Below are 27,293 nucleotides of genomic sequence, written 5' to 3'. Positions count from 1 at the left end.
AACAAATTGACTTTTTGAAACGACGATAAGTGGATTTTTCGGTTTTCCTACAAAAAAAAAAATTAAAATAAGCAGATTCGATAAGCAAATTTTTCTGCTTTTTAAAAAAGTCGGTTTTCGACATTTGTGATTGCTCTATGCCGATTTTTTTATGTTGATACGAAAACTTGTTCAGAGTCGAAAAGCCATTTTTTCGAAAATTTGAAAAAGTTGAAAATTCGAAAAATCAATAATATGGGGTAAGAGAGACGATTATTGATTTTTTGAACATTTTGAAAAATTCGAACACTCGAAAGTTGATTTTCAAATTTCAGAAAAAAATATTTTTCAAACGATAAGTAGACTTTTCGGTTTACCTACCTTTTAAAATTTTGAAAAAGTCTAATTTCGTAATTTGTGATTGCTCTAAATAAATCAATAAGTCAATTTTTCCCAATATAAGAAAAAAGTCGAAAAAACTGCTTTTCTAAATATTCAAAAAAAAAATATTTATCGAAATTTTGGAGAAAGACGATTTTCCGATTTTTCGAAAAGTCGATAAGTCGATTTTCGGCTTTCCTACCTTTGGTAAGAGTTGGAGTCGATTTTTCCCAATATAAGAAAAAGTCGAAAAACTGCTTTTCTAAATATTAAAAAAAAAATTATTTATCGAAATTTTGTAGAAAGCCGATTTTCGGATTTTTCGAAAAGTCGATAAGTCGATTTTCGGCTTTCCTACCTTTGGAAAGAGTTGGATTTCGACAGTTGTGATTTATCTATGTCAAATTTCTATTTTTTAAGTCGATAAGAAAACTTTTCAAACCGTTTTTATACCCTCCACCATAGGATGGGGGTATATTAACTTTGTCATTCCGTTTTTAACACATCGAAATATTGCTCTAAAACCCCATAAAGTATATATATTCTGGGTCGTGGTGAAATTCTGAGTCGATATGAGCATGTCCGTACGTCCGTCCGTCTGTTGAAATCACGCTAACTTCCGAACGAAACAAGCTATCGACTTGAAACTTGGCACAATTAGTTGTTATTGATGTAGGTCGGATGGTATTGCAAATGGGCCATATCGGTCCACTTTTACGTATAGCCCCCATATAAACGGACCCCCAAAATTGGCTTGCGATTGCTCTAAGAGAAGCAAATTTCATCCGATCCGGCTGAAATTTGGTACATGGTGTTAGTATATGGTCTCTAACAACCATGCAAAAATTGGTCCATATCGGTCCATAATTATATATAGCCCCCATATAAACCGATCCCCGATTTGGCTTGCGGAGCCTCTAAGAAACGAAAATTTCATCCGATCCGTCTGAAATTTGGTACATGGTGTTGGTATATGTTCTCTAATGACCATGCGAAAATTGGTCCATATCAGTCCATAATTATATATAGCCCCCATATAAATCGATTCCCAGATTTGTCCTCCGGAGCCTCTTGGAGGAGCAAAATTCATCCGATCCGGTTGAAATTTGGAACATGGTGTTAGAATGTCGTCTCTGACAAACACGCAAGAATTGGTCCATATCGGTCCATAATTATATATAGCCCCCATATAAACCGTTCCCCAGATTTGATCTCCGGAGCCTCTTGGAGGGGCAAAATTCATCCGATCCGGTTGAAATTTGCAACGTGGTGTTAGTATAAGGCCGCTAATATCCATGCCAAAATTGGTCCATATCGGTCTATAGTTATATATAGCCGATCCCCAATCACACAAAAATTGGTCCACATCGGTTCATATTCATGGTTGCCACTCGAGCCAAAAATAATCTACCAAAATTTTATTTTTATGGAAAACATTTTCATTGTTATTTCTAAAGAAAATTTTTTAAAAATTTTATTTCTATAAAAAATTTTGTAAAAATTTTATTTCTATAGAAAATTTTGTCAAAATTTTATTTCTATAGACATTTTTTTTCAAATTTTACTTCTATAGAAAATTTTTTTCAAATTTTACTTCTATAGAAAATGTTGTCAAAATTTTATTTCTATAGAAACTTTAAACTTAATTATATACGTATTTAATCGGCCTTTTTTAGTTTAATATATACTACGTATGGACTACCTCGTAATTTAGAAGACGGTGTTAGGAAGTTTTAAGATACCTTGCCAACGGCAAGTGTTACTGCAACCCAAGTAATTCGATTGTGGATGACAGTCTTCAGTAGAAGTTTCTACGCAATCCATAGTGGAGCTTCGGCCTGGCCGAACTTACGGCCGTATATACTTGTTTTTTTTTTTCAAATTTCGAAAAAAATCAAGCACTCGAAATATTGACTTTTTCCATGTTGAAAACGTCCAATGTCAACTTTAAAGTCGATAAATAGTTTTTTTTTATAAGTTGAAACCCGATTTATTTGAAAATTTGAAAAAGTCAAAGATTGGAATACTCGAAAAGTCTACATTTCCAATTTCAGAAAAGTTCGAAAACTTGATTTTTCGAAAATTTGTAAAAGGCGATAAGTAAGTCCAGTGCCGAAATGTAGTCTTTTTTAAGAGACGAAACCCCATGTTTTAAATTAAAAAAAATCTCAATACCACCACACAAGCAATGGCAGTTCGAGTTTTTATGTACTTCGGTATAAATGATCCATGGTGAAGGATATCTAAGATTGGCAATTTAGAATTATTTTCATATTTTTTTTTTACAAGTGTACTAGCACTTGGGGAAAGGAAAGGCTGGAGCACAAACATATACACACACACACCAAAGATCAATCGATCAATGGGGGAAAAGAAAAAAAAACAACTCTCCCCAAGAAGCTGCCGATTTCAATGAATACAACGTGAAAGAAAGTCAACAAACCCAACCTGTCCAACAAGTTGTAATGCCGACCAACTTCACTCAGGTATAAAGAAGAAACTTTCATTTAGTTCTTGGATTTCCAATGAAAAACTACAGAATTTGTATTACAGCGAATCAGTTGGGGATCAGTGCTGGTAATAGACAATTGATAGCGGGTGGAAAAGAATAAGATCGCAAAGGCAATACTGAGAGTAAATCGAAGTAAACAAATATGAGGATCCTACCATTCGTTGTTATTTTGGGTAAGAATTTCCAGATTTGTATGGGATCAAAACAAAATCATAACCCATTTCCAATTCACTTTCAGTAACGCTTCTATTGGCCACATCAGCGGTAGAAGGAGGTCGACGTAAAAAACATAAAAGCAATTCGGGAGAATCTCCTGTCACCACAAAAACCAAAACAAAAACGAAATGGTCTTCCTCCACAGATCTGGGAAGCCAGACACAAAATGCCATGATAGCCACTGAGGAACATGGTTACTACGTTAAACGCACCTTCCTGCCACTTACTGCTTCTTCAAATTCATCCACCCTCAAAAGTCCTCCCTTTTTTGCTGTTCCCATTGCATGGTTCCCTTGTCCCAATGCCGATTGTGTTAAACTGAATTCCATGGCCATGAATTCCAATAAGGACTCTCTAGCTGAAGGCTACCTATGTGATGATGACTGCTCCGGTTATTATGAACCAATTTGTGGTAAGACCTTGACCGAAATTGCTGTCTTCTACAACAAATGCAAACTGAATGTTGCCAAGTGTCGAAGTCATGGCTATTGGTCTGATTTTCCATACGATGAATGTAAAAATCAATATCCTGAAGAGGTGATACACGCTGAGAAAAAATTCCGTGCTAATCCATTTTTCCATGAGAAACCCATTGATGCTATAAAACCTAGTGTTGTTCTGGATTTACCTGAAAAGGATATTGCTACCCTATTACCCTTGGAGAGTGCCACAGAACAAGAGATTGTGATTCGGGAAATTGATCAACAGGAAGCTAAGGAAAAGCAAAAGGCTTCCAAGGATCATTATGAGAAAATTGAAAATATCCAAGGATCACTGATATAAGAATTGAATAAAATGAAAATAATTACCAAAATATATTTTTATTAAAAAAAAAAAAAAACAAGTATATACGGCCGTAAGTTCGGCCTTTCTAACACCCTCTTATAAATTGCAACTTAGTCAATACGTGGTATATATTAAACTAAAAAAGGCCGATTAAATACGTATATAATTAAGTTTGACAATTTTTTTATAGAAATAAATTGTGAGTTAATCCATACGTGGTATATATTAGACCAAAAAAGATATAGGTAAGTCTACAAATAATTACGAATCGATATGGACTTTTGCACGGTACGTAGAGAGCCGGAATTGAAAAAGGGGGTCGCTTTTATGCGGGCTATATACAATTATGAACTTGATATGGACCAATTTTTCTGTGATTGGGGATCGATTTATCTGAGGGCTATATATAACTATAGACCGATATGGATCTAGTTAGGCATGGTTGTTAAAGGCCATATACTAGCACAATGTACCAAATTTCAACTAACTCGGATGAAATTTGCTCCTCCAAGTGGCTCCAAAACCAAATCGGTTTATATGGGGGCTATATATGATTATGGACTGATATGGACCACTTTTGGCATGGTTGTTAAATATCATATACTACCACCACGTACTAAATTTCAACAAGATCAGATGAATTTTGCTTCTCCAAAAGGCACCGGAGGTAAAATCTGGGGATAGGTTTATATGGGGGCTATATAAATTATGGACGGATTTCCACAAATTTTTGCATTGGTGTTTGAGGCCATCTATTAACGCCACGTACTTGGAAGAATTTTGGTCTTTCAAGAGGCTCCGGAGGTCAAATCTGGTGATCGGTTTATATGGGGGTTATATATAAATATGGACCGATGTGGACCAATTTTTGCATGATCATTAGATACCATATACTAACGCCATGCACCAAATCTAACCGGGTCGGATGAAATTTGCTTCTCTTAGTGGCTCCGCAAGCCAAATCGGGGGATCGGTTTATCGGCTATATATAATTATTGACCGATGTGGACCAATTTTTGCATAGTTGCTAGAGACCATATTCCAACACCATGTACCAAATTCCAGGCGCATATGATGGAATTTGCTTCTCTTAGAGGCTCCGCAAGCCAAATCTGAAGATCGGTTTATACGGGGGCTATATATAATTATTGACCGATGTGGACCAATTTTTGCATAGTTGCTAGAGACCATATTCCAACACCATGTACCAAATTTCAGGCGCATAGGATAAAATTTGCTTCTCTTAGAGGCTCCGCAAGCCAAATCGGGGCATCGGTTTATACGGGGGCTATATATAATTATGGACCGATTTGGACCAATTTTTGCATGGTCATTAGAGACCATATACTAACACCATGTACCAAATTTCAGGCGCATAGGATGAAATTTGCTTCTCTTAGAGGCTCCGCAAGCCAAATCTGAAGATCGGTTTATACGGGGGCTATATATAATTATTGACCGATGTGGACCAATTTTTGCATGGTTGTTAGAGACCATATACTAACACCATGTACAAAATTTCAGCCTGATCGGAAGAAATTTGCTTCTCTTAGAGGATCGGCAAGCCAAATTTGAGGGTCCGTTTATATGGTGGCTATGCGTAAAAGTGGACCGATATGGCCCATTTGCAACACCATCCGACCTACATCAATAACAACTACCTGTGCCAAGTTTCAAGTCGATAGCTTGTTTCGTTTGGAAGTTAGGTTAGGTGGCAGCCCGATGTATCAGGCTCACTTAGACTATTCAGTCCATTGTGATACCACATTGGTGAACTTCTCTCTTATCACTGAGCGCTGCCCGATTCCATGTTAAGCTCAATGACAAGGGACCTCCTTTTTATAGCCGAGTCTGAACGGCGTTCCACATTGCATTGAAACCACTTAGAGAAGCTTTGATACCCTCAGAAATATCACCAGCATTACTGAGGTGGGATAATCCACCACTGAAAAACTTTTTGGTGTTCGATCGAAGCAGGAATCGAACCCACGACCTTGTGTATACAAGGCGGGCATGCTAACCATTGCACCACGGTGGCAGATTAAATGCATTAGATTATATGAAGAGTCTATAAATAATTATAGCCGATATGAACCAATTTTCGCACGGTAAGTACACGCACAGAAAAACCATGTTTGGACATGGTTGCCGCATCCATTTAATGCTTATCTAGAGCATGTAATTGCCGCGAAAACTATGTATTTTGTCTTTGTAAAAATAGTTTTCGAGCGGAGGAAAATGTATGGTGGCAATAAGCATTTGAATGGGTCTCAAATACCGCAAACATGTTCTATCATTTAAATGATAGAATTTGAGACCATTGAATGGTCGGGAAAATCATGTACATGACCATTCAATTTTTTTTTACTTTTTTACAGGGAAAAAATTATTTGTATAGATTAAGTATAGACATGCCTAGAACCATTACATGGCCATAAAGACGATTTACATTTTTTTCGTGACCATTTAATTTTTGTACTTTTTTGCAGCGAAAAGAATTTTATAAAAACATTGAGCAGGTACACACGATTTTCATTTTGCGAGTCAGTCGTGTGTTGATTGTTTCTTGGAATGGACGGAGAATACGGATTTACTGTGTTTTGTGTTAATTTATTTATTCAGAAGTGGCACGTGGTTTTATGTGAACACAAAAAAGGAAAGTGTAATTGAAAAAATGTACTTGTTATACCCTGCTCCACACTGTGGAACAGGGTATTATAAGTTAGTGCATATGTTTGCAACACCCAGAAGGAGACGAGATAGACACATGGTGTCTTTGGCAAAAATGCTCAGGGTGGGTTCCTGAGTCGATATAGCGATGTCCGTCTGTCCGTGAACACATTTTTGTAATCAAAGTCTAGGTCGCAGTTTTAGTCCAATCGACTTCAAATTTGGCACAAGTATGTGTTTGGGCTCAGAATAGATCCCTATTGATTTTGGAAGAAATCGGTTCAGATTTAGATATAGCTCCCATATATATATTTCGCCCGATATGGACTTATATGGCCCCAGAAGCCAGATATTTGGCCGAATTTGGTTGAAATTTTGCACTAGGAGTACAATTAGTTGTATAGTCAAGTGTGCAAAATTGAATTGAAATCGGTTCAGATTTAGATATAGCTCCCATATATATCTTTCGCCCGATATGGACTAATATGGTCCTAAAAGCTAGAGTTTTGACCCAATGTTGTTGAAATTTTGCACAGGGAGTAGATTTAGCATTCTAGCTATGCGTGCCAAATTTGATTGAAATCGGTTCAGATTTATATATAGCTCCCATATATAGCTTTCGCTTTTCGGTTTTCGGTTTAGCATTGTAGCTATGTGTGCCAAATTTGGTTGAAATCGATTCAGATTTAGATATAGCTCCCATATATATCTTTCGCCCGATATGCACTTATATGGACCCAGAAGCCAGAGTTTTATCCCGATTAGCTTGAAATTTTGCACAAGGAGCACAATTGGTGGTATAGTCATGTGTGCCAAATTTGATTGAAATCGGTTCAGATTTAGATATAGCTTCCATATAAATTTTTCGCTCGATATGGACTTATATGGCCCCAGAAGCCCAAGTTTTGGCCCAAGTTGGTTGAAATTTTGCACAGGGAGTAGATTTAGCATTCTAGCTATGCGTGCCAAATTTGATTGAAATCGGTTCAGATTTATATATAGCTCCCATATATAGCTTTCGCCCGATTTACACTCATATGACCACAGAGGCCAATTTTTTGCTCCGATTTAGTTGAAATTTTGCACATGGAGTAGAATTAGCATTGTAGCTATGCCTGCCAAATTTGGTTGAAATCGGTTAAGATTTAGATATAGCTCCCATATATATGTTTTTCTGATTTCGACAAAAATGGTCAAAATACCAACATTTTCCTTGTAAAATCGCCACTGCTTAGTCGAAAAGTTGTAAAACTGACTCTAATTTTCCTAAACTTCTAACACATATATATCGAGCGATATCATAAATGAACTTTTGCGAAGTTTCCTTAAAATTGCTTCAGATTTAAATGTTTCCCATATTTATACCCTTCACCACTACTGTGGTACAGGGTATAATAAGTTTGTGCATTTGTATGTAACGCCAAGAAGGAGTAATCATAGACCAACCTTTTAGTATACGGATCGGCTTAGAATTAAATTCTGAGTCGATTTAGCGATGTCCGTCTGTCTGTCCGTCCGTCTGTCTGTCCGTCTGTCTGTCCGTCTGTCTGTCCGTCTGTCTGTCTGTCTGTTGATGTATTTTTGTGTGCAAAGTACAGCTCGCAGTTTTAGTCCGATTGTCCTAAAATTTGGTATAAGGTCCTGTTTCGGCTCAAAGACGATCCCTATTGATTTTGGAAAAAATCGGTTCAGATTTAGATATAGCTGCCATATATATTTTTCACCGATCTGGTCATAATTGGCGTGTATATCAACCGATCTTCCTCAAATTCCGTACATCCGAATATTATATGAGTCTCGAATAACTTGCAAAATATCAGCCAAATCGGTTCAGATTTAGATATTGCTCCCATATATAGCTTTCGCCCGATTTACACTCATTTGCCCACAGAGGCCAATTTTTTGCTCCGATTTAGTTAAAATTTTGCACAGGGAGTAGAATTAGCGTTGTAACTATGCGTGCCAAATTTGCTTGAAATCGGTTCAGATTTGGATATATCTCCCATATAAAGCTTTCGCCCGATTTACACTCATATGACCACAGAGGCCAATTTTTAACTCCGATTTAGTTGAAATTTTGCACAGGGAGTAGAATTAGCATTGTAACTATGCGTGCCAAATTTGGTTGAAATCGGTTCAGATTTAGATATAGCTCCCATATATATGTTTTTCTGATTTCGACAAAAATGGTCAAAATACCAACATTTTCCTTGTAAAATCGCCACTGCTTAGTCGAAAAGTTGTAAAAATGAATCTAATTTTCCTAAACTTCTAATACATATATATCGAGCGATAAATCATAAATAAACTTTTTCGAAGTTTCCTTAAAATTGCTTCAGATTTAAACGTTTCCCATATTTTTTTTACTAACATTGTGTTCCACCCTAGTGCATTAGCCGACTTAAATTTTGAGTCTATAGATTTTGTAGAAGTCTATCAAATTCTTCCAGATCGAGTGATATTTAAATGTATGTATTTGGGACAGACCTTTATATATAGCCCCCAACACATTTGACGGATGTGATATGGTATCGAAAATTTAGATCTACAAAGTGGTGCAGGGTATAATATAGTCGGTCCCGCCCGACTTTAGACTTTCCTTACTGGTTTTTTACTAACATTGTGTTCCACCCTAGTGCATTAGCCGACTTAAATTTTGAGTCTATAGATTTTGTAGAAGTCTATCAAATTCTTCCAGATCGAGTGATATTTAAATGTATGTATTTGGGACAGACCTTTATATATAGCCCCCAACACATTTGACGGATGTGATATGGTATCGAAAATTTAGATCTACAAAGTGGTGCAGGGTATAATATAGTCGGCCCCGCCCGACTTTAGACTTTCCTTACTTGTTTTTTATTCTGCATTTTGCTATATGGTATCATTTATTTTTATTTGCAGTTACATGATGTCTGCGTTTGTACATTTGATGGGCACGATGTAAATATGGAATAATTACTTATTATTGAAATTGAAATAAAATAGAGTGAGTAAAAATATATGATGTTTGCTTGAACGGCATTATAAATACAAATAAACAATGAATTAGTTTATAAATAAATAAAAACAAATAAATAAAGTTAATTTTGTGTTTTCTTTTCTCAAGTGGTGTCCTTTTTTTCGACGATGAAAAAAGTTTTTTCATAAAGATCAAAACATTTAAGGTTGTGACCATGTTCTTTTAACTAGAAGAAAAACATTTTGAATGAATACCATAACATTTTAAATCGTGACCATTGTCTTTTGATTCAAACAATATAATAACATTTCAGATGAGGACAATTATATTTTTCTTAGAACCATGTTCACTGAGCCAACATGGTTGCAGCTGAAAATGTACATGGTCGCCGCAAAAATAGCTCCTATCATATTATTTTGCTCTTCAAATATGATTGTGACAATCATGTTTCTTCTCTGCGTGTAGGTGTCAATCAAATTTAGCGATCGGTTTATATGGGGCCTATATTTAACTATAGACCGATATGGACAAATTCTGGCATGGTTGTTAACGGCCATATTCTAACACCACGTACCAAATTTCAACCGGATCGGATGAACTTTGTTCCCCCATGAGACTCCAAATGACAAATTTGGGGATCAGTTTAGATATAGACTTGGATCAGTTTAGATATCACTAGGAATAAAATTTTGACAAAATTTTTTCTAGAAATAAAATTTTAACAAAAATTTCTCTAGGAACAAAAAATCTCTGGGAATAAACTTTTGATAAATTTTTCCATAGAAATGAAACTTTGACAAAATTTTCTTTAGGAATAAAATGTTGACAAAATTTTCTATAGAGATAAAATTTTGATAAAAACAATATTTTGTCAAAATTTTCTATAGAAACAAAATTTTGTCAAAATTTTGAGAAAATTTTGTATAGAAATAAAATTTTAACAAAATTCTCTATACAACTTAAATTATAACAACATTTTCTATAGAAATAAAATTTGGACAAAATATTCCACAGAAATAAAATTTTGACAAAATTTTCTACAGAGATAATATTTTGACAAAATTTTCTATAGAAATAAAATTTTGGCACAATTTCTATAAAAATATGATTTTGACAAAATTTTCTATAGAAATAAAATTTTGACAAAATATTCTATAGAAATAAAATTTTGACAAAATTTTCTATAGAAATAAAATTTTGAAAAAAATTTTCTATTGAAATAAAGTTTAGACAAAATTTGCTATAGAAATAAAATTTTATACAAAATTTTCTATAGTAATAAAATTTTGACAAAATTTTCTATAGAAATAAAAAATTTGACAAAATTTTTTATAGAAATAAAATTCTGACAACATTTTCTATAGAAATAAAATTTTGACAAAATTTTCTATAGAAATAAAATTTTGACAAAATTTTCTATAGAAATAAAATCTTGACAAAATTTTCTATAGAAATAAAATTTTGACAAAATTTTCTATAGAAATAAAATTTTATTATTTTTATAGAAATTGTGTCAAAATTTTATTTCTATAAAAAGTTTTTCCAAAATTTTATTTCTATAGAAAATTTTGTCAAAATTTTATTTCTATAGAAAATGTTGTCAGAATTTTATTTCTATAAAAAATTTTGTCAAATTTTTTTATTTCTATAGAAAATTTTGTCAAAATTTTATTTCTATAGAAAATTTTGTCAAAATTTTATTTCTATAGAAAATTTTGTCAAAATTTTATTTCTATAGAAAATTTTGTCAAAATTTTATTTCTATAGAAAATTTTGTCAAAATTTTATTTCTATAGAAAATTTTGTCAAAATTTTATTTCTATAGAAAATTTTGTCAAAATTTTATTTCTATAGAAAATTTTGTCAAAATTTTATTTCTATAGAAAATTTTGTCAAAACTTTATATCTATAGAAAATTTTGTCAAAATTTTATTTCTATATAAAATTGTGTCAAAATTTTATTTCTATAGAAAATTTTGTCAAAATTTTATTTATATGGAAAATTTTGTCAAAATTTTATTTCTATAGAAAATTTTGTCAAGATTTAATTTCTATAAAAAGTTTTTTCAAAATTTTATTTCTATAGAAAATTTTGTCAAAATTTTAATTTTTATAGAAAATTTTGTCAAAATTTTTATTTCTATAGAAAAATTTGTCAAAATCTTATTTTTATAGAATTTTTGTCAAAAAATATAGAAAATTTTTTTCAAAATTTTATTTCTATTTTGTCAAAATTTTATTTCTATAGAAAATTTTGTCAAAATTTTATTTCTATAGAAAATTTTGTCAAAATTTTATTTCTATAGAAAATTTTGTCAAAACTTTATTTCAATAGATATTTTTTTCAAAATTTTATTTCTATAGAAAATTTTGTCAAAATTTTATTTCTATAGAAAATTTTGTCAAAATTTTATTTCTATAGAAAATTTTGTCAAAATTTTATTTCTATAGAAAATTTTGTCAAAATCTTATTTTTATAGAAATTTTGTCAAAATTTTATTTCTGTAGAAAATTTTTTCAAAATTTTATTTCTATAGAAAATTTTGTCAAAATTTTTATTTCTATAGAAAATTTTGTCAAAATTTTATTTCTATAGAAATAAAATTTTGTCAAAATTTTATTTCTATAGAAAATTTTGGCAAGATTTAATTTTTATAGAAAATTTTGGCAAAATATGATGTAGTACTGGTAAACGGCGATAACGCCTAACGACAATCGTCATGATTATGTTTACACACTTGGTCATAGTTTAACATGGTAATTACAATCGTGTGAGACTATGAATTGGCTCTTTTAACTTGTTGATGGAGGGGGGCTATAACACTTTCTTATGCATTCAAATCAATCATTTTATGGGGTGTAATTTTCAACTTCTTAAGATTCAATTTCATTGGTTACATTGTTGGGATCTGTGATGAATTCTATGTAAATGAACTTTCCTTGACATAGCCAAGGGTCAACAATAATAATAATAAAAAAATGGGTGATGGGACAATTTAATTACACCTTTTGTGTGACATGAAATATAGCCTTAAGCTACGGCGGCCATGACTTTCGTGGCTGATGATGGAGACATACAGATCAAACGAAAGTAAAAATCTTTTTAGGTTGGAAATGGAGAGCTATAAAACAAATAATGGAAAAGAAATTGGATGGGAATCAAGGGAAAAGCGTCAAGTCATTAAACGAATTTAAATGATACTGGCGATAACCCAGAGTAAATTGTTCTAAGATTGGATGCAGTGGGATAACAACTGCCCACAAATGACTGGAAATGCCATTAACTGGAATCTTACCAACGAACAAAAGCGTCCAACTCTTAGAGATGAAAAACTTGTATAAAAATGAATGCAATGACCACTGCAATACACAGTCAACCATACGCAATGAAGACAATAACGACTACAACCAGTTTATGGCTCCTGGCTATGGCATTGGGTAAGTTTGTCATCATTTGGAATACGAATTTAGCCTATAGCAAAAAAAACGTCCACCCTTGCAGTATTGGCCTTTCTCTGTGAAGATGTCCATGGCGCTGTGGCCCAGGTAAAACAAGGAAAACCTAAAAATTCCACTGTAGCGGCGAAAGAAAGTTCAGGAAGTTCTGCTACCAGTAAACCCAAACATGGAGTCACCAAACCAAAAACAACAACCTCATCTCCCAGTACAACTGTCAAAGCTCAAAAGCATGATCCACCAACCTCCAAACCATTATTGGATATAGATGGCCGCAATGCTTATGTCAACAATCGTTATGTATCCGAACAGGAACCAATCCCCGACAATACACCACCACTCTATGAAATTCTCCAAAAACAAATGGAAAATGTCCTCTCCAATACTGGTTTCACAAGTGAACTCTATTCGGAGAATCCTCAGAGTAAGGAAATGCCTGATGATGTTCAACATGCTCCGGCAAAGCCAATGTTTTCCTACAATATGAATCACTTCAATGACTATGATGAGGAGTCTGAAAACGAAGAAGATCTCGGGGACCAGGAAGAACAACAACAACCAGAAAACTGTGAAGATACCGAAGAGAGTCTCAATGAAAATGATGATAATAATTCTTCTCCATATGGTAGTCCAATATCACATCCATCAAATGGTTATCAGCAAAATAATCCGACGCAAGGATCCTATAAACCTCCACCACATATGAATACCAATAAACCGGGAAAAGATCCTTATGATGCTCCCAACTATAATACACCCACCTCGAATTATGGCCAACCAAGTAAACCCTCATCGTCCAATCACTATAATAAACCCCCACAATCATCTTCGCATGCAACTCCCAGCCATCATAAACCCTCACACAGTATGGAAACTCCAAAGCCCTCACAATCATCTCACTATAGTAAGCCCACCAAACCGGCCAAACATACAACAACAGCATCTCAACCATCGACGACAACAACACCATCAAAACCAAATCCATCCAAACCAAATCCCACTACAGAGGAAAATCCAATTTCGAACAGTCCATCTTCACCATTTTCCACTACCTACAATAGACCAAATAAGCCTTCGTCAACCAGTCGTCACGTGACTTTCCGCACTATATCCTCATCCACGCAATACCTTTCTTCGCCATTGGCTGATTTAATGTTGAAAATTTCCATAGGAATGGCTAAACCGCAAAGGGGCCAGAGTGATCTGGGACCTCAGGAGAATCAAGTTTACGATAAAAATGATATCGAATTGAAAGCTTATTGAAGAGCTATCTAATAAATGATGGATTTCTAAATTGAATTTCGTACATTTTCTGGGGGTGCACAGTGGGACAAAAAGGTACTTTACACAGTTTCCACGAAGATCTTTGAAGGGTTAAGAGAAACATCTCTCATATCAAAGACTACAATAGGATTCAATTTCTATGTCAATGATAAACAACCTCGCTCTTATAGGTCACTTCAAAAGGATGGAACCAGAAGTTGTGACTAACATCCCCCGTTTGTTATTGTCCCTAGGATTCGCATGTATGATCATACAAAAGTTGAAGAGGTCCAGAATCGAGTTACTTCATGACATGCCTTCAGACTGAAATTCAGTTCTTGATCAGTATATATAGGTGAGTCTATAAGTAATTACGAACCGATATGAACTGGTGCGTGGTAATTAGAGAGCCAGAAGGAAAATATGGGGGGTCGATTTATATGGGGTCTATATACAATTATGAACCGATATGGACCAATTTTTGTGTGATTGGATCAATATGAACCAAGTTTGGCTCTCCAAGAGGCTTTGCAAGCAAAATCTATGGATCCGTATTAACTTTGTCATTCCGTTTGTAACACATCGAAATATTGCTCTAAGTATATATTTCTGGGTCGTGGTGAAATTCCGAGTCGATCTGAGCATGTCCGTCCGTCCGTCTTTTGAAATCACGCTAACTTCCGAACGAAACAAGCTATCGACTTGAAACTTGGCACAAGTAGTTGTTATTGATGTCAGATGGTATTGGAAATGGGCCACATCGGTCCATAATTATATATAGCCCCCATATAAACCGATCCCCCGATTTGGCTTGCGGAGCCTCTGAGTGAAGCAATTTTTATCCGATCCGGCTGAAATTTGGTACATGGTGTTAGTATATGGTATCTAACAAACGTGCAAAAATTGGTCCACATCGGTCCATAATTATATATAGCCCCCATATAAACCGATCCCCAGATTTGGCTTGCGGAGCCTCTAAGAGAAGCAAATTTCATCCGATCCGGTTGAAATTTGGTACATGGTGTCAGCATATGATCTCTAATAACCATGCAAAAATTGGTTCACATCGGTCCATAATTATATATAGCCCCCATATAAACCGATCCCCAGATTTGGCTTGCGGAGCCTCTAAGAGAAGCTAATTTCATCCGATCCGGTTGAAATTTCGAACATGGTGTCAGCATATGATCTCTAATAACCATGCAAAAATTGGTTCACATGGGTCCATAATTATATATAGCCCCCATATAAACCGATTCCCAGATTTGGCTTGCGGAGCCTCTAAGAGAAGCTAATTTCATCCGATCCGGTTGAAATTTGGTACATGGTGTCACCATATGATCTCTAATAACCATGCAAAAATTAGTTCACATCGGTCCATAATTATATATAGCCCCCATATAAACCGATCCCCCGATTTGGCTTGCGGAGCCTCCAAGAGAAGCAAATTTCATCCGATACGGCTGAAATTTGGTACGTGTTGTAAGTATATGGTCCCTAACAACTATGCAAAAATTGGTTCCCATCGGTCAATAATTATATATAGCCCCGATATAAAGCGATCCCCCGATTTGGCTTGCGGAGACTCTAAGAGAAGCAAATTTCATCCGATCCGGTTGAAATTTGGTACATGGTGTTAGTATATGGTCTCTAATGACCATGCAAAAATTGGTATACATCGGTCCATAATTATATATAGCCCACATATAAACCGATCCCCAGATTTGACCTCCGGTGCCTTTTGGAGAAGCAAAATCCATCCGATCTGGTTGAAATTTGGTACGTGGTGGTAGTATGTGACATTTAACAACCATGCCAAAAGTGGTCCATATCAGTCCATAATCATATAGGGTAAATGCAGCAAATGTGGTATAGGCTGGTAATGTGGTATAGTAGCTTTTTTCTCTATCTAACAACATAAAAATAACTAAACCAAGCTGAATAGATTGTGGCTGTCAGAAAATGAAGCAATCAAAGATCAATTTGTTTTTTGCAACTCCTTCTTTGTGCCAGTTGAAAGAATTCACATATACCCGTGCTCGAAGGTTTTTTTTGGTGGTTCTTAATCATTTCGTTTTGTGTGAAGGTATATTTTCAATTTATTAATTTTCGGATGTAAATAACTGACGAGTACTAAATAAGCATAAAATGTATGCAATTGCGATACACCTATTGCCTTTATTTTTTTTACAAAAAAATCTACATTATGGTGTACCACATTACCTGCACATTTTATGAATTCGTGCTTAATGTGTTTTTTAATAAATTCGCAAATATATCCGAAATTATGGGTTTCTTATTTTTCGCTCATAGTTGCGTGGATGGCTAACACTAGTGAAATGAATGTGGTAAAATCTTAGCCTCGTCGAAGAAAAACAAAAAAAATTGGCTTTCGAAAAACAAATGGGTATACCACATTTGCTGCACTTACCCTATAGCCCCCCATATAAACCGATCCCGAGATTTGGTTTTGGAGCCTCTTGGAGGACTAAATTTCATCCGAGTCAGTTGAAATTTGGTACATTATGCTAGTATATGGCAGTTAACAACCATGCCTAACTAGGTCCATATCGGTCTATAGTTATTTACACACAAAGAAAATTTCATTAAAATTGAGCCAACAAAACTTTTTCATTGATATAAAGATACATTTTCATTAATACAATGAAAATATTCGTAAATAGTATGAAACGTTACGTTGATAATAACGAAAAATTCCATTGTATTATCGAATTTGTTTCATTGGCTCACTTTTAATGACACATTTCGTTAATATAACGAAATTTTTTTTTATTAGTGTATAGCCCTCAGATAAATCGATCCCCAATCACAAAAACATTGGTCCATATCAAGTTCATAATTGTATATAGCCCCCATATAAGCGACCCCCATATTTCAATTCTGGCTCCCTACGTACCTTGCAAAAATCCATATCGATTCGTAATTATTTGTAGACTTACCTATACATACCTTTTTTGTCTAATATATACCACGTATGGACTAACTCACAATTTAGACAACGATGTTAAGAAGTTTTAAGATACCACAACCCAAGTAATTCGATTGTGGATGACAGTCTTTCGTAGAAGTTTCTACACAATCCATGGTGGAGGGTACATAAGCTTCGGCCTGGCCGAACTTAGGGCCGTATATACTTGTCAAAATTTTATTTCTATAAAAAAATTTGTCAAACTTAATTATATACGTATTTAATCGGCCTTTTTTAGTTTAATATATACCACGTATTGACTAAGTTGCAATTTATAAGACGGTGTTAGAAAGTTTTAAGATACCTTGTCATCGGCAGGTGTTACCGCAACCCAAGTAATTCGATTGTGGATGACAGTCTTCAGTAGAAGTTTCTACGCAATCCATGGTGGAGGGTACATAAGCTTCGGCCTGGCCGAACTTACGGTCGTATATACATGTTCCCGTCTTTGTGTTGTTTTTTTTTGTTTTTGAAAATCTAGCGGTTTTTGGTTTAACAATTCAGACAACGTTGTCAATGCCGTCTAAATTGATACTAGTTCGTGTGAACGTTCCTTAGCTTGAGAAAAGACAAATGTCATCCGTTACGATTCCACTAATTTGTCTTACAACGAGCGACATCTGGTGTAAATGTCTACAATCTATAGACATTAATTCACCACAACAAAAAATTTCCCATCATTTCCCCTTTTGCTATTTCACCACTACAATGTCGTTGTGTTGATATTACAAATTAGTGACACAGATATGTGTGGCTCGTTGGTCTAGGGGTATGATTCTCGCTTCGGGTGTGAGAGGTCCCGGGTTCAAATCCCGGACGAGCCCAGTGCTGAAATGATTTTTTTTTTATTTTTTTTTGTTCCATATTTTTTCACCAAAAGGGGAAATTTGAACAAATGGTTTTTTGGGCAAAATAACGAATATCTATAATTAAATCAGCTATAGGTGATTTGATGAAGTCTTAACAATTTTACTTCTGTTATAAATGAACATTTTTAATGGTTTATGATTTTCTAAATTGTTGTTGTTTTCTCTATACCATTTGCATTAACTATACTTTATGGAAATCAAAATAAAAATACATAATACATAGTTTTTCATTTGTTTTTTTTTTCTTGCATAATTATATGATAAATTTGTTGGTATGTTTGTTGTTGCATTTTTTGTATATAGTAGGATTTTCTTTAGTTTTTAAAAAGTTGCGTTGAATACAATTATGTATGTTTTGTTTAGTATTTATTCCAGTCTCTTATTCATATTCCAATATGTTTTTATGGTAAAATAGTAAATATCTAAGGGAAGAAAAAAAAAGAAAAAAATTAAATATTTTTTTAGTATGTTTTTAATTATTAAAAATAATGGGAAAAAATATTATAACAGATACTTTCGGTTTTGTAATGCATCATTACAGACAAAATCATAATTTCGATAGTTAATTAATAAAATTGGATAAACTATTATTTTTTCTAAAAACTTTATAGGCTTTGAAAATAAATCTTTGCCAGATTTCCTAAATTGAAGTGATTGACAAATATTTATGCCCTACCCTGTTCCTATATACGTACGAAACCCCATCCAACAGAAAAACAGTCACTAGAATTCGAATCAACTTGGGATTTTCTCTTTTTTTAAAATTCGTTTCGTTTGAATGAGAATACATTGATAAGTATTTTTAAAAAAATTTTTGGTCTGAGAATTCATTTAAATTTTAAAAATATCTTTCCCCTTTTTTATATTGTAAAATTTCGACTCCTACTCGATCAATTTACGTTCCTTTGAAATACGAAAAAAACTTTCGTATGAGATAGGAGAACAGGACATTAATTTCATTCAAAAAAAAAAACTAAAATTCGAAACTTACCCTTCACTATCTAAAACTTGTTTTAATGTCGCCGTTGTTATTATATGATCATCACATTTTACCCAGGTATCCTTGTGGTGTCGTACATACGCTGTATAATGACCAGCATCTATGGTGCCCACATGATTCACCACAGCATACAGCGAATAACGAAAATCTCCATAAGCATTATTCTTCTCCGACATAAATGGAGTCATATCAAATTCAACCGGGAAAGATATAAATGTCGATATCTTTTTATCGATCAATGAAGAATGTTCGAAACGTTTCAAATGAAAACTAGCCACACTAGGCAATGTACGCAAACTAAATTGTTTTGTCGACTCCTGATACGATTTACATGTTGAACATTTGATTTTAGCCGACGATCCCAAATGTTCGGCTCGTGTATAACGTTCCAAGCAATCGATTAGAGATTTTGGTGTTGCTCCACCATGGGCTTCTCCCAAATCCAATGAAATATCCCAAAAAGGATCAATGGTAGTGGATACACCCTTACACGATTGACAGACGACATCACTTTGTAACATACCAGTGAAAATTTGATCTATAATACAATTACATTGGGTGGGACAATTGGTTGCTGTTGAAGAACTTGATTTATTGGCACTTTCTGTTTCAGCTTTGGCTTTAATACAATGGCGGTGTAGTACGTCCAGTGTTGCTATAAAAAATTCATGGGCATCTTGTTGTTCATACCCGGCCAAATGTTTTGCATGATTCCATATTAAATGTAGCAAACGATGGAGTGATAATGGAGTACGAGAACCCGAATAGAATTCCTAGTAAAATACAAAACAAAAAACAGGGGTAAGAGGAAAAAATTTATGAGTACTGAAAACTTTACCTGGAACAAACGAGCTACTTCACAAACAAGACATTTCATGGAGGATTTTGCACTGCATTCATGGCGATCGGATAAGAAATAATCACTCAAGAGTGGTGTATGGATTAAAGCCTAAATAAAGGGAAAAAATAAGTGTATTAAAGATATTTTTTTTTTTTTTTCTAAACAGACCAGACATTTTTCATTAATAGGGAGGTTTCCAAGATATTAGAAATTTAATAAACAAAATGGGAAATGGGTGGGAAAACTGAACATATTATTCGCCTTAAATAGGAATTGTAATCAAAATAAATATAATCTTTTAAGTTGTATTTATTGGAATCAAGGTAGATTTTTTCCAGTTTTGTAGATTGATAGAATTCTCGATGTTTTGGTAGATTTTGCAAAATATTCCTCTCCAACTGAGAGGTACTTTAAAAATTTTCTATAAAATAAAATTTTGACAAAATTTTCTATAGAAATAAAATTTTGACAAAATTTTTTATAGAAATAAAATTTTGACAAAATTTTCTATAGAAATAATATTTTGACAAAATTTTCTATAGAAATAAAATTTTGACAAAATTTTCTATAGAAATATTTTGACAAAATTTTTTATAGAAATAAAATTATTAAAATTTTGACAAAATTTTCTATAGAAATAAAATTTTGACAAAATTCTCTATAGAAAGAAAATTTGACAAAATTTTCTATAGAAATAAAATTTTGACAAAATTTTCTATAGAAATAAAATTTTGACAAAGTTCTCTATAGAAATAAAATTTTGACAAAATTTTCTATAGAAATAAAACTTTCAAAAAATGTTCTATAGAAGTAAAATTTTGTGAAAATTTTCTATAGAAATAGAATTTTGACAAAATTTTATTTATAAATAAAATTTTGACAAAATTTTTTATAGAAATAAAATTTTGACAAAATTTTCTTACAAGCTTGAGTTGAAATCTCGCTCCGATTTTAGTAGAATTCGAATCTCGCCCCAATTTACTGGAATTTGAATCTCGCCCCAATTTTAGTGGAATATGAATCTTGTCCCCATTTTAGTGGAAACAAAATGTAAAAAGGAACTTACCTGAACAATACAATTCATGAAACATGTTGAACCTAAATTGATAAGACCCCTTAAGCCTAATGTCTCATTTGCTTTAACATTACGACGACGAGGATTAGCTAACATTAAATTAGTTTCCTTGGGTGTGGGTATCCAAGGAGTCCATGTGAGACTCTTTTGTAGATCTTTAGCCTCTAATTTACGATTGACGGCAGCAATTTCACGTGAACGTATATCATAGATAAAATCTCGGCAGGAATTACAATATAATGTACCATGGGACAATTCCAATGATATGGAATGTTTTTTGGCACGCATATGAGAAGTTATGTGTGAACCCCGACAGCCAAAATAGATGCAATGTAAACATGCAAATAATTGGATACCATAGCTGCCACATTCGAAGCAGCAACAAGTCAGTGCCTGAAAATTGTAATTGTAAAAAAATATTAAATTATAATTCTAGAGTTTATAAAGCAAACATATATATTTAGTATGACTAAAGGGGACAACATCATCATGAGTTAGAAATCTGGAAGCAATTTATTTCGTAGCCTTTTACGTTAGAAATCTGCTCTAGAGATCCTATATTTGTGAACAAGTAGAAAGATATGTAGACTACAACTCCAATTCACCACCGCTTGTTGAGTTTTTCCACAGTAACATCTCAAGAAAAATGTCCATAAGTCTCCTGGTACAAAGGACACAACCCAAATATCACTCTCTTTATGCCTTACTTACCTTTTTCTCCCTAGCATCTTTATTGATACAAGCTGCAAAATATGCATCCAAAATACGATACGTATCCAATGAGTGTTCCTTAACATATGACTGAAAATGTTTGCAGCCATTTTCGGACATAGTAGAGCCGTCGTTTGCCAACAATGGATTTTTTGATCTGGAGGCGACTAATAAAACCCCCAGAATGGGGCCGCTTTCAGCAGATCTGTGAAAATTCTGTATGTTTACGTTTCTTTTGTTGGGTATTTTGCAATTGTAAAATTGTGTGTGATTGTTTCACGGAACACCGGTTCGATTTGTTTTTTTTTCCTAGATTTTAAAACGATATCATAATGAACAACCCGATTTTGTTTATCTATCTCTTTCACTCCTATTACTACAAGGGGAGACACTCAAACTCATTTTGTTTATAAGTTGAAATATGGTAACCTCATGATGAAAAAATCAACCAATACCGCTCCCACCATATCAAATGTTTTATTGAACAGGGATGTAAAGTTCCCCAAAAAAAAAATAACAGCCCATGTACTTATCTAAATAATTCCGCAAAGCGAATTTTGTTATTGATGCGCCGTTCAGACTATGATCCTCGCAGAAACAGACTGCATAAATTTATCCCGACGATAATGCTCGTGTCTAAAATTTTAAGATATGTCCCATATGTTGGCCACAGTATAATGCGCTTTACAGACTCAGTTATTCCGGACGACAGTGCTCGCGTTGAACATATCCCATATTTTGTGCAAATTATAAGTTAAGTCCGAAGGCATAATCGATACTGCTGCATGTTTATGGGATCGATAACACATTTACCGATTCTTTAGTCATCCCCGACAAGTCGTATCGATCCGACACACTGTAAGATTCTTTACAAACACCGACATTCCGCCCGGAATAACTGATAGTCTGTAAAGCTCATAAGTTATGTAAATTATAAATTTATAAGGTGGATATTAAGTTCGAGTTTAGCCGCTAAAACCATGATTTTTTCACGATTACTTTTCTTTAATAATCCATTTTAAGGAATACAAACTTTGTGAAAATTTGCTTTGGGCTTTTCCCCATCAAGTTACAATAAAATTTGCAACAAATATGTATAATGATAATAATATAAAAATATCATGCATTTTTCTTACTGATTTAGTTTTCACTTTAGCGATTTTAGCGGCTAAACTCGAACTTAATACTCACCTAAAAGGACGACAGTGCTTAATGCGCCGTCCAGACTATAAGTTTATCCGGACGACAGTAGGGCTGTTTTCTTTTTGCACTGGATACCCTAAGCAGTCACGGACTAAAAGAAAACAGAGTACTCGTTTATCCAGGACATCTCCAAAAATATGCAACACTGCATCAGCTGTTTAAAAACAATCACAGAAAAGAAGTGAAATCTTGCATTTTTAATGTATGAAATGCTCCAAATAGTAATAAATATTTACTGCTGCGATTATTTATGACACTGTATCACATTGAATTTCATGTTTTTCGATAAAATAGTCACTATAAATGCTATTGTGAATCGAAGAAGCGTCACTTTATCCAAATACAATCTGGCAACATCGGCGCGACTTGCACTGATGAGATCCCAATAAACACAGGATGAGCGTTTTTCAAATGCAACAACTTTTCAGTTTGAAGGCCGGTATGCACCTCTAGCGAAAAATTTCATTCCCATAAGAAATGCATTGCTATTTATGCTAACGAAATTTTCGGTAGCGTTCAATTTCGTAAGCTGGTACGCACCTCTAATGAAAATAACAGGGTTGTCAAAAGCATATTTTGGCAGCAAACATTTAATTTATTACAATCTTTGTGTGCGTAAAAGTTTTAAAAGGTCTGTAAATAATAAACAATTTATTTGAGGAATATTTGGAACATATATTAACAATTTTTAAAAGCGATTAGCTGGTTTAAAATTTGTGTACACAGCCCTGTTTTTTTTGTTGTCGACTTAAATAAATTTTTGCTACCGAAAATTTCGCTAGAGGTGCATACCGGCCTTGAGGGTAAATATAATTTTCAACATAAATTTAACTCGACTTGAAAAAGCTCATCTTCAATACATCTTCAAATTGTTTGCGAATTACTTCCAATTTGCCAAAATGTTGACGAAATCTTTGAAAAGGTGTTGAAGATAATATGAGAAAACTTTGACAAAACACTTCCCTAAAATGCAACGAAAAAACCATGTGGTTTTCAATACTTATTTGTGCAACGAAGTTCGTGGTCAATTGCAAGAAATTAAAAAAATGGAAAATTTTAGACAAATAACCAAACAGTTTATAAAAATAGGTAAGTGAAAATAAAAAATAAAATAAAACTTTAAGGAAGTCACTAAATGTATATCTCTTTGCAGAAAATTAAAATTATGGATTCTACGTTCTTGAAAACATTAAAAAGCTGACCGATGAAAAAATGGTGGACAATTAACTGGAACTGCTTCAAATAGTTTATAGTAATTGGTACGTCAATATGAAAAATTAAATCAACACTTTAGAGAAGTCACTAAATTTAAATCTCTTTGCAGAAAACTAACATCTTTGGATGCTACATTCTTGCAAACATTAAGAATCTGACCAATGAAAAATGAGTGGCTTATCGACAAGAAAAAGTTTCCAAAAACATTACAAGTGCAACCAATTAAAATTGTTAAAAACAACAAATTGTTGAAATCAACAACTTCTGGATGAAAATGTGCATCACATCGTCAGTTTAATTCATATGCTATTATCAGTTTAAAATGGATATTTTGTGAAATCCTTCTGCTGGAAATCAATTCTAACACGCGGTCTGTTTTATGACACCAAAAGGAAGGAAATCGAATTATCAATGCAAAAGTGTTTACTAATAATGTTTAAGATATTTAAAGTTTTGTTGTTTGTTTTGTTTTTGTTTTCTGTTCTTATTTGTTAATATGTTTAATAAGATTAGTATTTGTCAATTGGTATTGTAGTATAGTGTATTATTATATATTTTATTTTGATGAAAATGAATAAATTATACAAAATTCATAGAATTTTGGCTTTGACTTTCAATTTGAAGTGAGTATATCATTCATACAAATTTAGGTTGAAAAGTATTTGCAACGATGTTAATTTTGAATTTGACTCGCATCGAAAATTGTTTGACAAATTATTGAGTAGCGATGCATTTCAATTTGAGGATAACACTTGAGATATTATTGCTAATGTGTTGAATTTCACTGTTGAGGGTAATGTCTGTTTTTTGTTGAGAACGCGATTTTCTCAACAATTTCTCAACTTGAATATTACCCTAATCCTTTGAAAAAATGTTTGAAAAATTGTTGAAATTTAGCATTTTTCAAACGTTTGTGTTTATTGGGATGTTCTGGATAGAACACCAGTGCAACGATGTTCTGGATAGCCCATACAAATGTTGCATCCAGTGCAAAAAGAAAACAGCCCTTATACTGCAGCTTGCTAATGATATGTCCCAATAAACACAAACGTTTGAAAAATGCTAAATTTCAACAATTTTTCAAACATTTTTTCAAAGGATTAGGGTAATATTCAAGTTGAGAAATTGTTGAGAAAATCGCGTTCTCAACAAAAAACAGACATTACCCTCAACAGTGAAATTCAACACATTAGCAATAATATCTCAAGTGTTATCCTCAAATTGAAATGCATCGTTACTCAATAATTTGTCAAACAATTTTCGATGCGAGTCAAATTCAAAATTAACATCGTTGCAAATACTTTTCAACCTAAATTTGTATGAATGATATCCCCACTTCAAATTGAAAGTCAAAGCCAAAATTCTATGAATTTTGTATAATTTATTCATTTGCATCAAAATAAAATATATAATAATACAATACACTATATAGTACACTAAAATACCAATTGATAAATAATAATCTTATTAAACATATCAACAAATAAGAACAAAAACAAACAACAAAACTTTAAATATCTTAAACATTATTAGTAAACACTTTTACATTGATAATTCGATTTCCTTCCTTTTGGTGTCATTAAAATTTATTAACATGCGGGCAATTTGAAATTAGGAACGTACTGGACCGCGTGTTAGAATTGATTTCCAGGAGAAGGAATTCACAAAATATCCATTTTAAACTGATAATAGCATCATCCAGAAGTTGTTGATTACAACAATTTGTTTTTAACAATTTTAATTGGTTGCACTTGTAATGTTTCTGGAAACTTTTTCTTGTCGATAAGCCACTCATTTTTCATTGGTCAGCTTCTTAATGTTTGCAAGAATGTAGTATCCAAAGATTTTAGTTTTCTGCAAAGAGATTTAAATTTAGTGACTTCTCTAAAGTGTTGATTTAATTTTTCATATTGACGTACCAATTATTATAAACTATTTGAAGCAGTTCCAGTTAATTGTCCACCATTTTTTCATCGGTCAGCTTTTTAATGTTTTCAAGAACGTAGAATCCATAATTTTTGTTTTCTGCAAAAGATATACATTTAGTGACTTCCTAAAGTTTTATTTCATTTTTTATTTTCACTTACCTATTTTTATAAACTATTTGGTTATTTGTCTAAAATTTTCCATTTTTTTATTTCTTGCAATTGACCACGAACTTCGTTGCACAAATAAGTATTGAAAACCACATGGTTTTTTTCGTTGCATTTTAGGGTAGTGTTTTGTCAAAGTTTTCTCATATTATCTTCAACACCTTTTCAAAGATTTCGTCAACATTTTGACAAATTGGATGTAATTCTCAAACAATTTGAAGATGTATTGAAGATGAGCTGTTTCAAGTCGAGTTGAATTTATGTTGAACATTTTATTTACCCTCAAACTGAAAAGTTGTTGCATTTGAAAAACGCTCATCCGGTGTTTATTGGGAAGGGATATATCTCGCTACGATTGCACTTTCAATCATATTCAGTTATCCACATTCAAAACATTTTTGGTTACTTTTATGTTTGTCATGATTTTGCCACAGGGACCGCGACTTTTTTGATTTTCTGTCAAGTTCCCAGCCGGAAAGAAAAGGCTTCGAAAGGCTGCAATGTGTGTTTTGTATTTGCGTGGGCATTATGAGAAAAAAAATACAATTTTCCCTTTTGTTTTTTTTTTTTTCTACTTCCCAAAGGTGATATCTGGTGGGTATGATATTAGCAATCCTCCTTTGTATTCTGATAATAACTACAACGAAAATTAATGAAGATTATGCGGAACATAATAACCTACATAGACATCCAGAATGGAAATTAACGTATTAATTGATTTACAATAAAGAAATAAATAAAATAATTCAATGTGAAAGAAAGTAATCGTGAAAATTTGACGATTTCAACTCAACTTAATACCCACCTTTAAACTCTATACATACATAAGACTCAAAATCTACATTTTAGAGATTTCAAATCTACTTTTTATAAGGCAAATGATAGTTGAAATCTAGTAAAAGTGGATTTCGAAAGTGTAAAGTGAATGATGTATTCTAGTTTACGATGTCGTTTTATGTTTTTGTTCGATGGATAGAGACTGGGACAGGATATTTAGGCGAGATAGGACCTTATCATATTTAGGCGTCAACATCCATATCTCCGTGGGATATTTTAGTTATATTCTAACGGT

At 33.2% G+C, this 27,293-nt stretch overlaps 3 protein-coding genes, 2 long non-coding RNA genes and 1 other non-coding gene across 6 annotated transcripts; 4 read left to right on the top strand and 2 right to left on the bottom strand.

The window, feature by feature from the left end:
- Positions 1-2,925: 2,925 nt before the first annotated feature.
- Positions 2,926-3,902, top strand: ImpL1 (Ecdysone-inducible gene L1). The gene is made up of 2 exons (XM_075305653.1): positions 2,926-3,045; positions 3,111-3,902. The coding sequence occupies exons 1-2, from the start codon at positions 3,015-3,017 to the stop codon at positions 3,869-3,871; spliced, it is 792 nt and encodes a 263-aa protein (XP_075161768.1). The 5' UTR covers positions 2,926-3,014; the 3' UTR covers positions 3,872-3,902.
- An 8,815-nt stretch (positions 3,903-12,717) lies between these two features.
- LOC142234082 (uncharacterized) lies at positions 12,718-14,256 on the top strand. Its single transcript, XM_075305162.1, has 2 exons — positions 12,718-12,944; positions 13,009-14,256. Exons 1-2 carry the CDS (start codon positions 12,851-12,853, stop codon positions 14,223-14,225), a joined length of 1,311 nt encoding a protein of 436 aa, XP_075161277.1. The 5' UTR covers positions 12,718-12,850; the 3' UTR covers positions 14,226-14,256.
- Positions 14,257-17,966: 3,710 nt separating this feature from the next.
- On the top strand, positions 17,967-18,038 carry TRNAP-CGG (transfer RNA proline (anticodon CGG)). Its single transcript has one exon. It is a non-coding gene; the product is annotated as a tRNA-Pro (tRNA).
- A 265-nt stretch (positions 18,039-18,303) lies between these two features.
- not (ubiquitin carboxyl-terminal hydrolase nonstop) lies at positions 18,304-22,151 on the bottom strand. The gene is made up of 5 exons (XM_075305699.1): positions 21,711-22,151; positions 20,991-21,392; positions 19,922-20,032; positions 19,075-19,856; positions 18,304-18,505 (listed from the first exon to the last, which is right to left on the bottom strand). Exons 1-5 carry the CDS (start codon positions 21,828-21,830, stop codon positions 18,463-18,465), a joined length of 1,458 nt encoding a protein of 485 aa, XP_075161814.1. The 5' UTR covers positions 21,831-22,151; the 3' UTR covers positions 18,304-18,462.
- A 1,913-nt stretch (positions 22,152-24,064) lies between these two features.
- Positions 24,065-24,726, top strand: LOC142232922 (uncharacterized). Its single transcript, XR_012721252.1, has 2 exons — positions 24,065-24,172; positions 24,238-24,726. It is a non-coding gene; the product is annotated as an uncharacterized LOC142232922 (long non-coding RNA).
- A 1,046-nt stretch (positions 24,727-25,772) lies between these two features.
- LOC142236445 (uncharacterized) lies at positions 25,773-26,542 on the bottom strand. Its single transcript, XR_012722036.1, has 4 exons — positions 26,502-26,542; positions 26,216-26,382; positions 26,048-26,153; positions 25,773-25,982 (listed from the first exon to the last, which is right to left on the bottom strand). It is a non-coding gene; the product is annotated as an uncharacterized LOC142236445 (long non-coding RNA).
- Positions 26,543-27,293: the final 751 nt, after the last annotated feature.

The sequence above is a fragment of the Haematobia irritans genome, chromosome 4 (genome assembly GCF_050003625.1).
Source record: "Haematobia irritans isolate KBUSLIRL chromosome 4, ASM5000362v1, whole genome shotgun sequence".
Lineage (NCBI taxonomy): Eukaryota > Metazoa > Arthropoda > Insecta > Diptera > Muscidae > Haematobia > Haematobia irritans.
This window is presented reverse-complemented; position numbering and strand designations above follow the sequence as displayed.

What these genes read in the sequence shown, in the direction of transcription:
- LOC142234082 (XM_075305162.1), top strand. Translation starts at nt 12,851, where the DNA reads ATGAATGCAATGACCACTGCAATACACAGTCAACCATACGCAATGAAG. An exon ending in GCTCCTGGCTATGGCATTGG is followed by an intron (nt 12,945 to 13,008) that starts GTAAGTTTGTCA and finishes CCACCCTTGCAG; the next exon opens with TATTGGCCTTTCTCTGTGAA.
- ImpL1 (XM_075305653.1), top strand. Translation starts at nt 3,015, where the DNA reads ATGAGGATCCTACCATTCGTTGTTATTTTGG. An exon ending in ACCATTCGTTGTTATTTTGG is followed by an intron (nt 3,046 to 3,110) that starts GTAAGAATTTCC and finishes ATTCACTTTCAG; the next exon opens with TAACGCTTCTATTGGCCACA.
- not (XM_075305699.1), bottom strand. Translation starts at nt 21,830, where the DNA reads ATGTCCGAAAATGGCTGCAAACATTTTCAGTCATATGTTAAGGAACAC. An exon ending in AAGATGCTAGGGAGAAAAAG is followed by an intron (nt 21,393 to 21,710) that starts GTAAGTAAGGCA and finishes TACAATTTTCAG; the next exon opens with GCACTGACTTGTTGCTGCTT. An exon ending in TCATGAATTGTATTGTTCAG is followed by an intron (nt 20,033 to 20,990) that starts GTAAGTTCCTTT and finishes CCCTTTATTTAG; the next exon opens with GCTTTAATCCATACACCACT.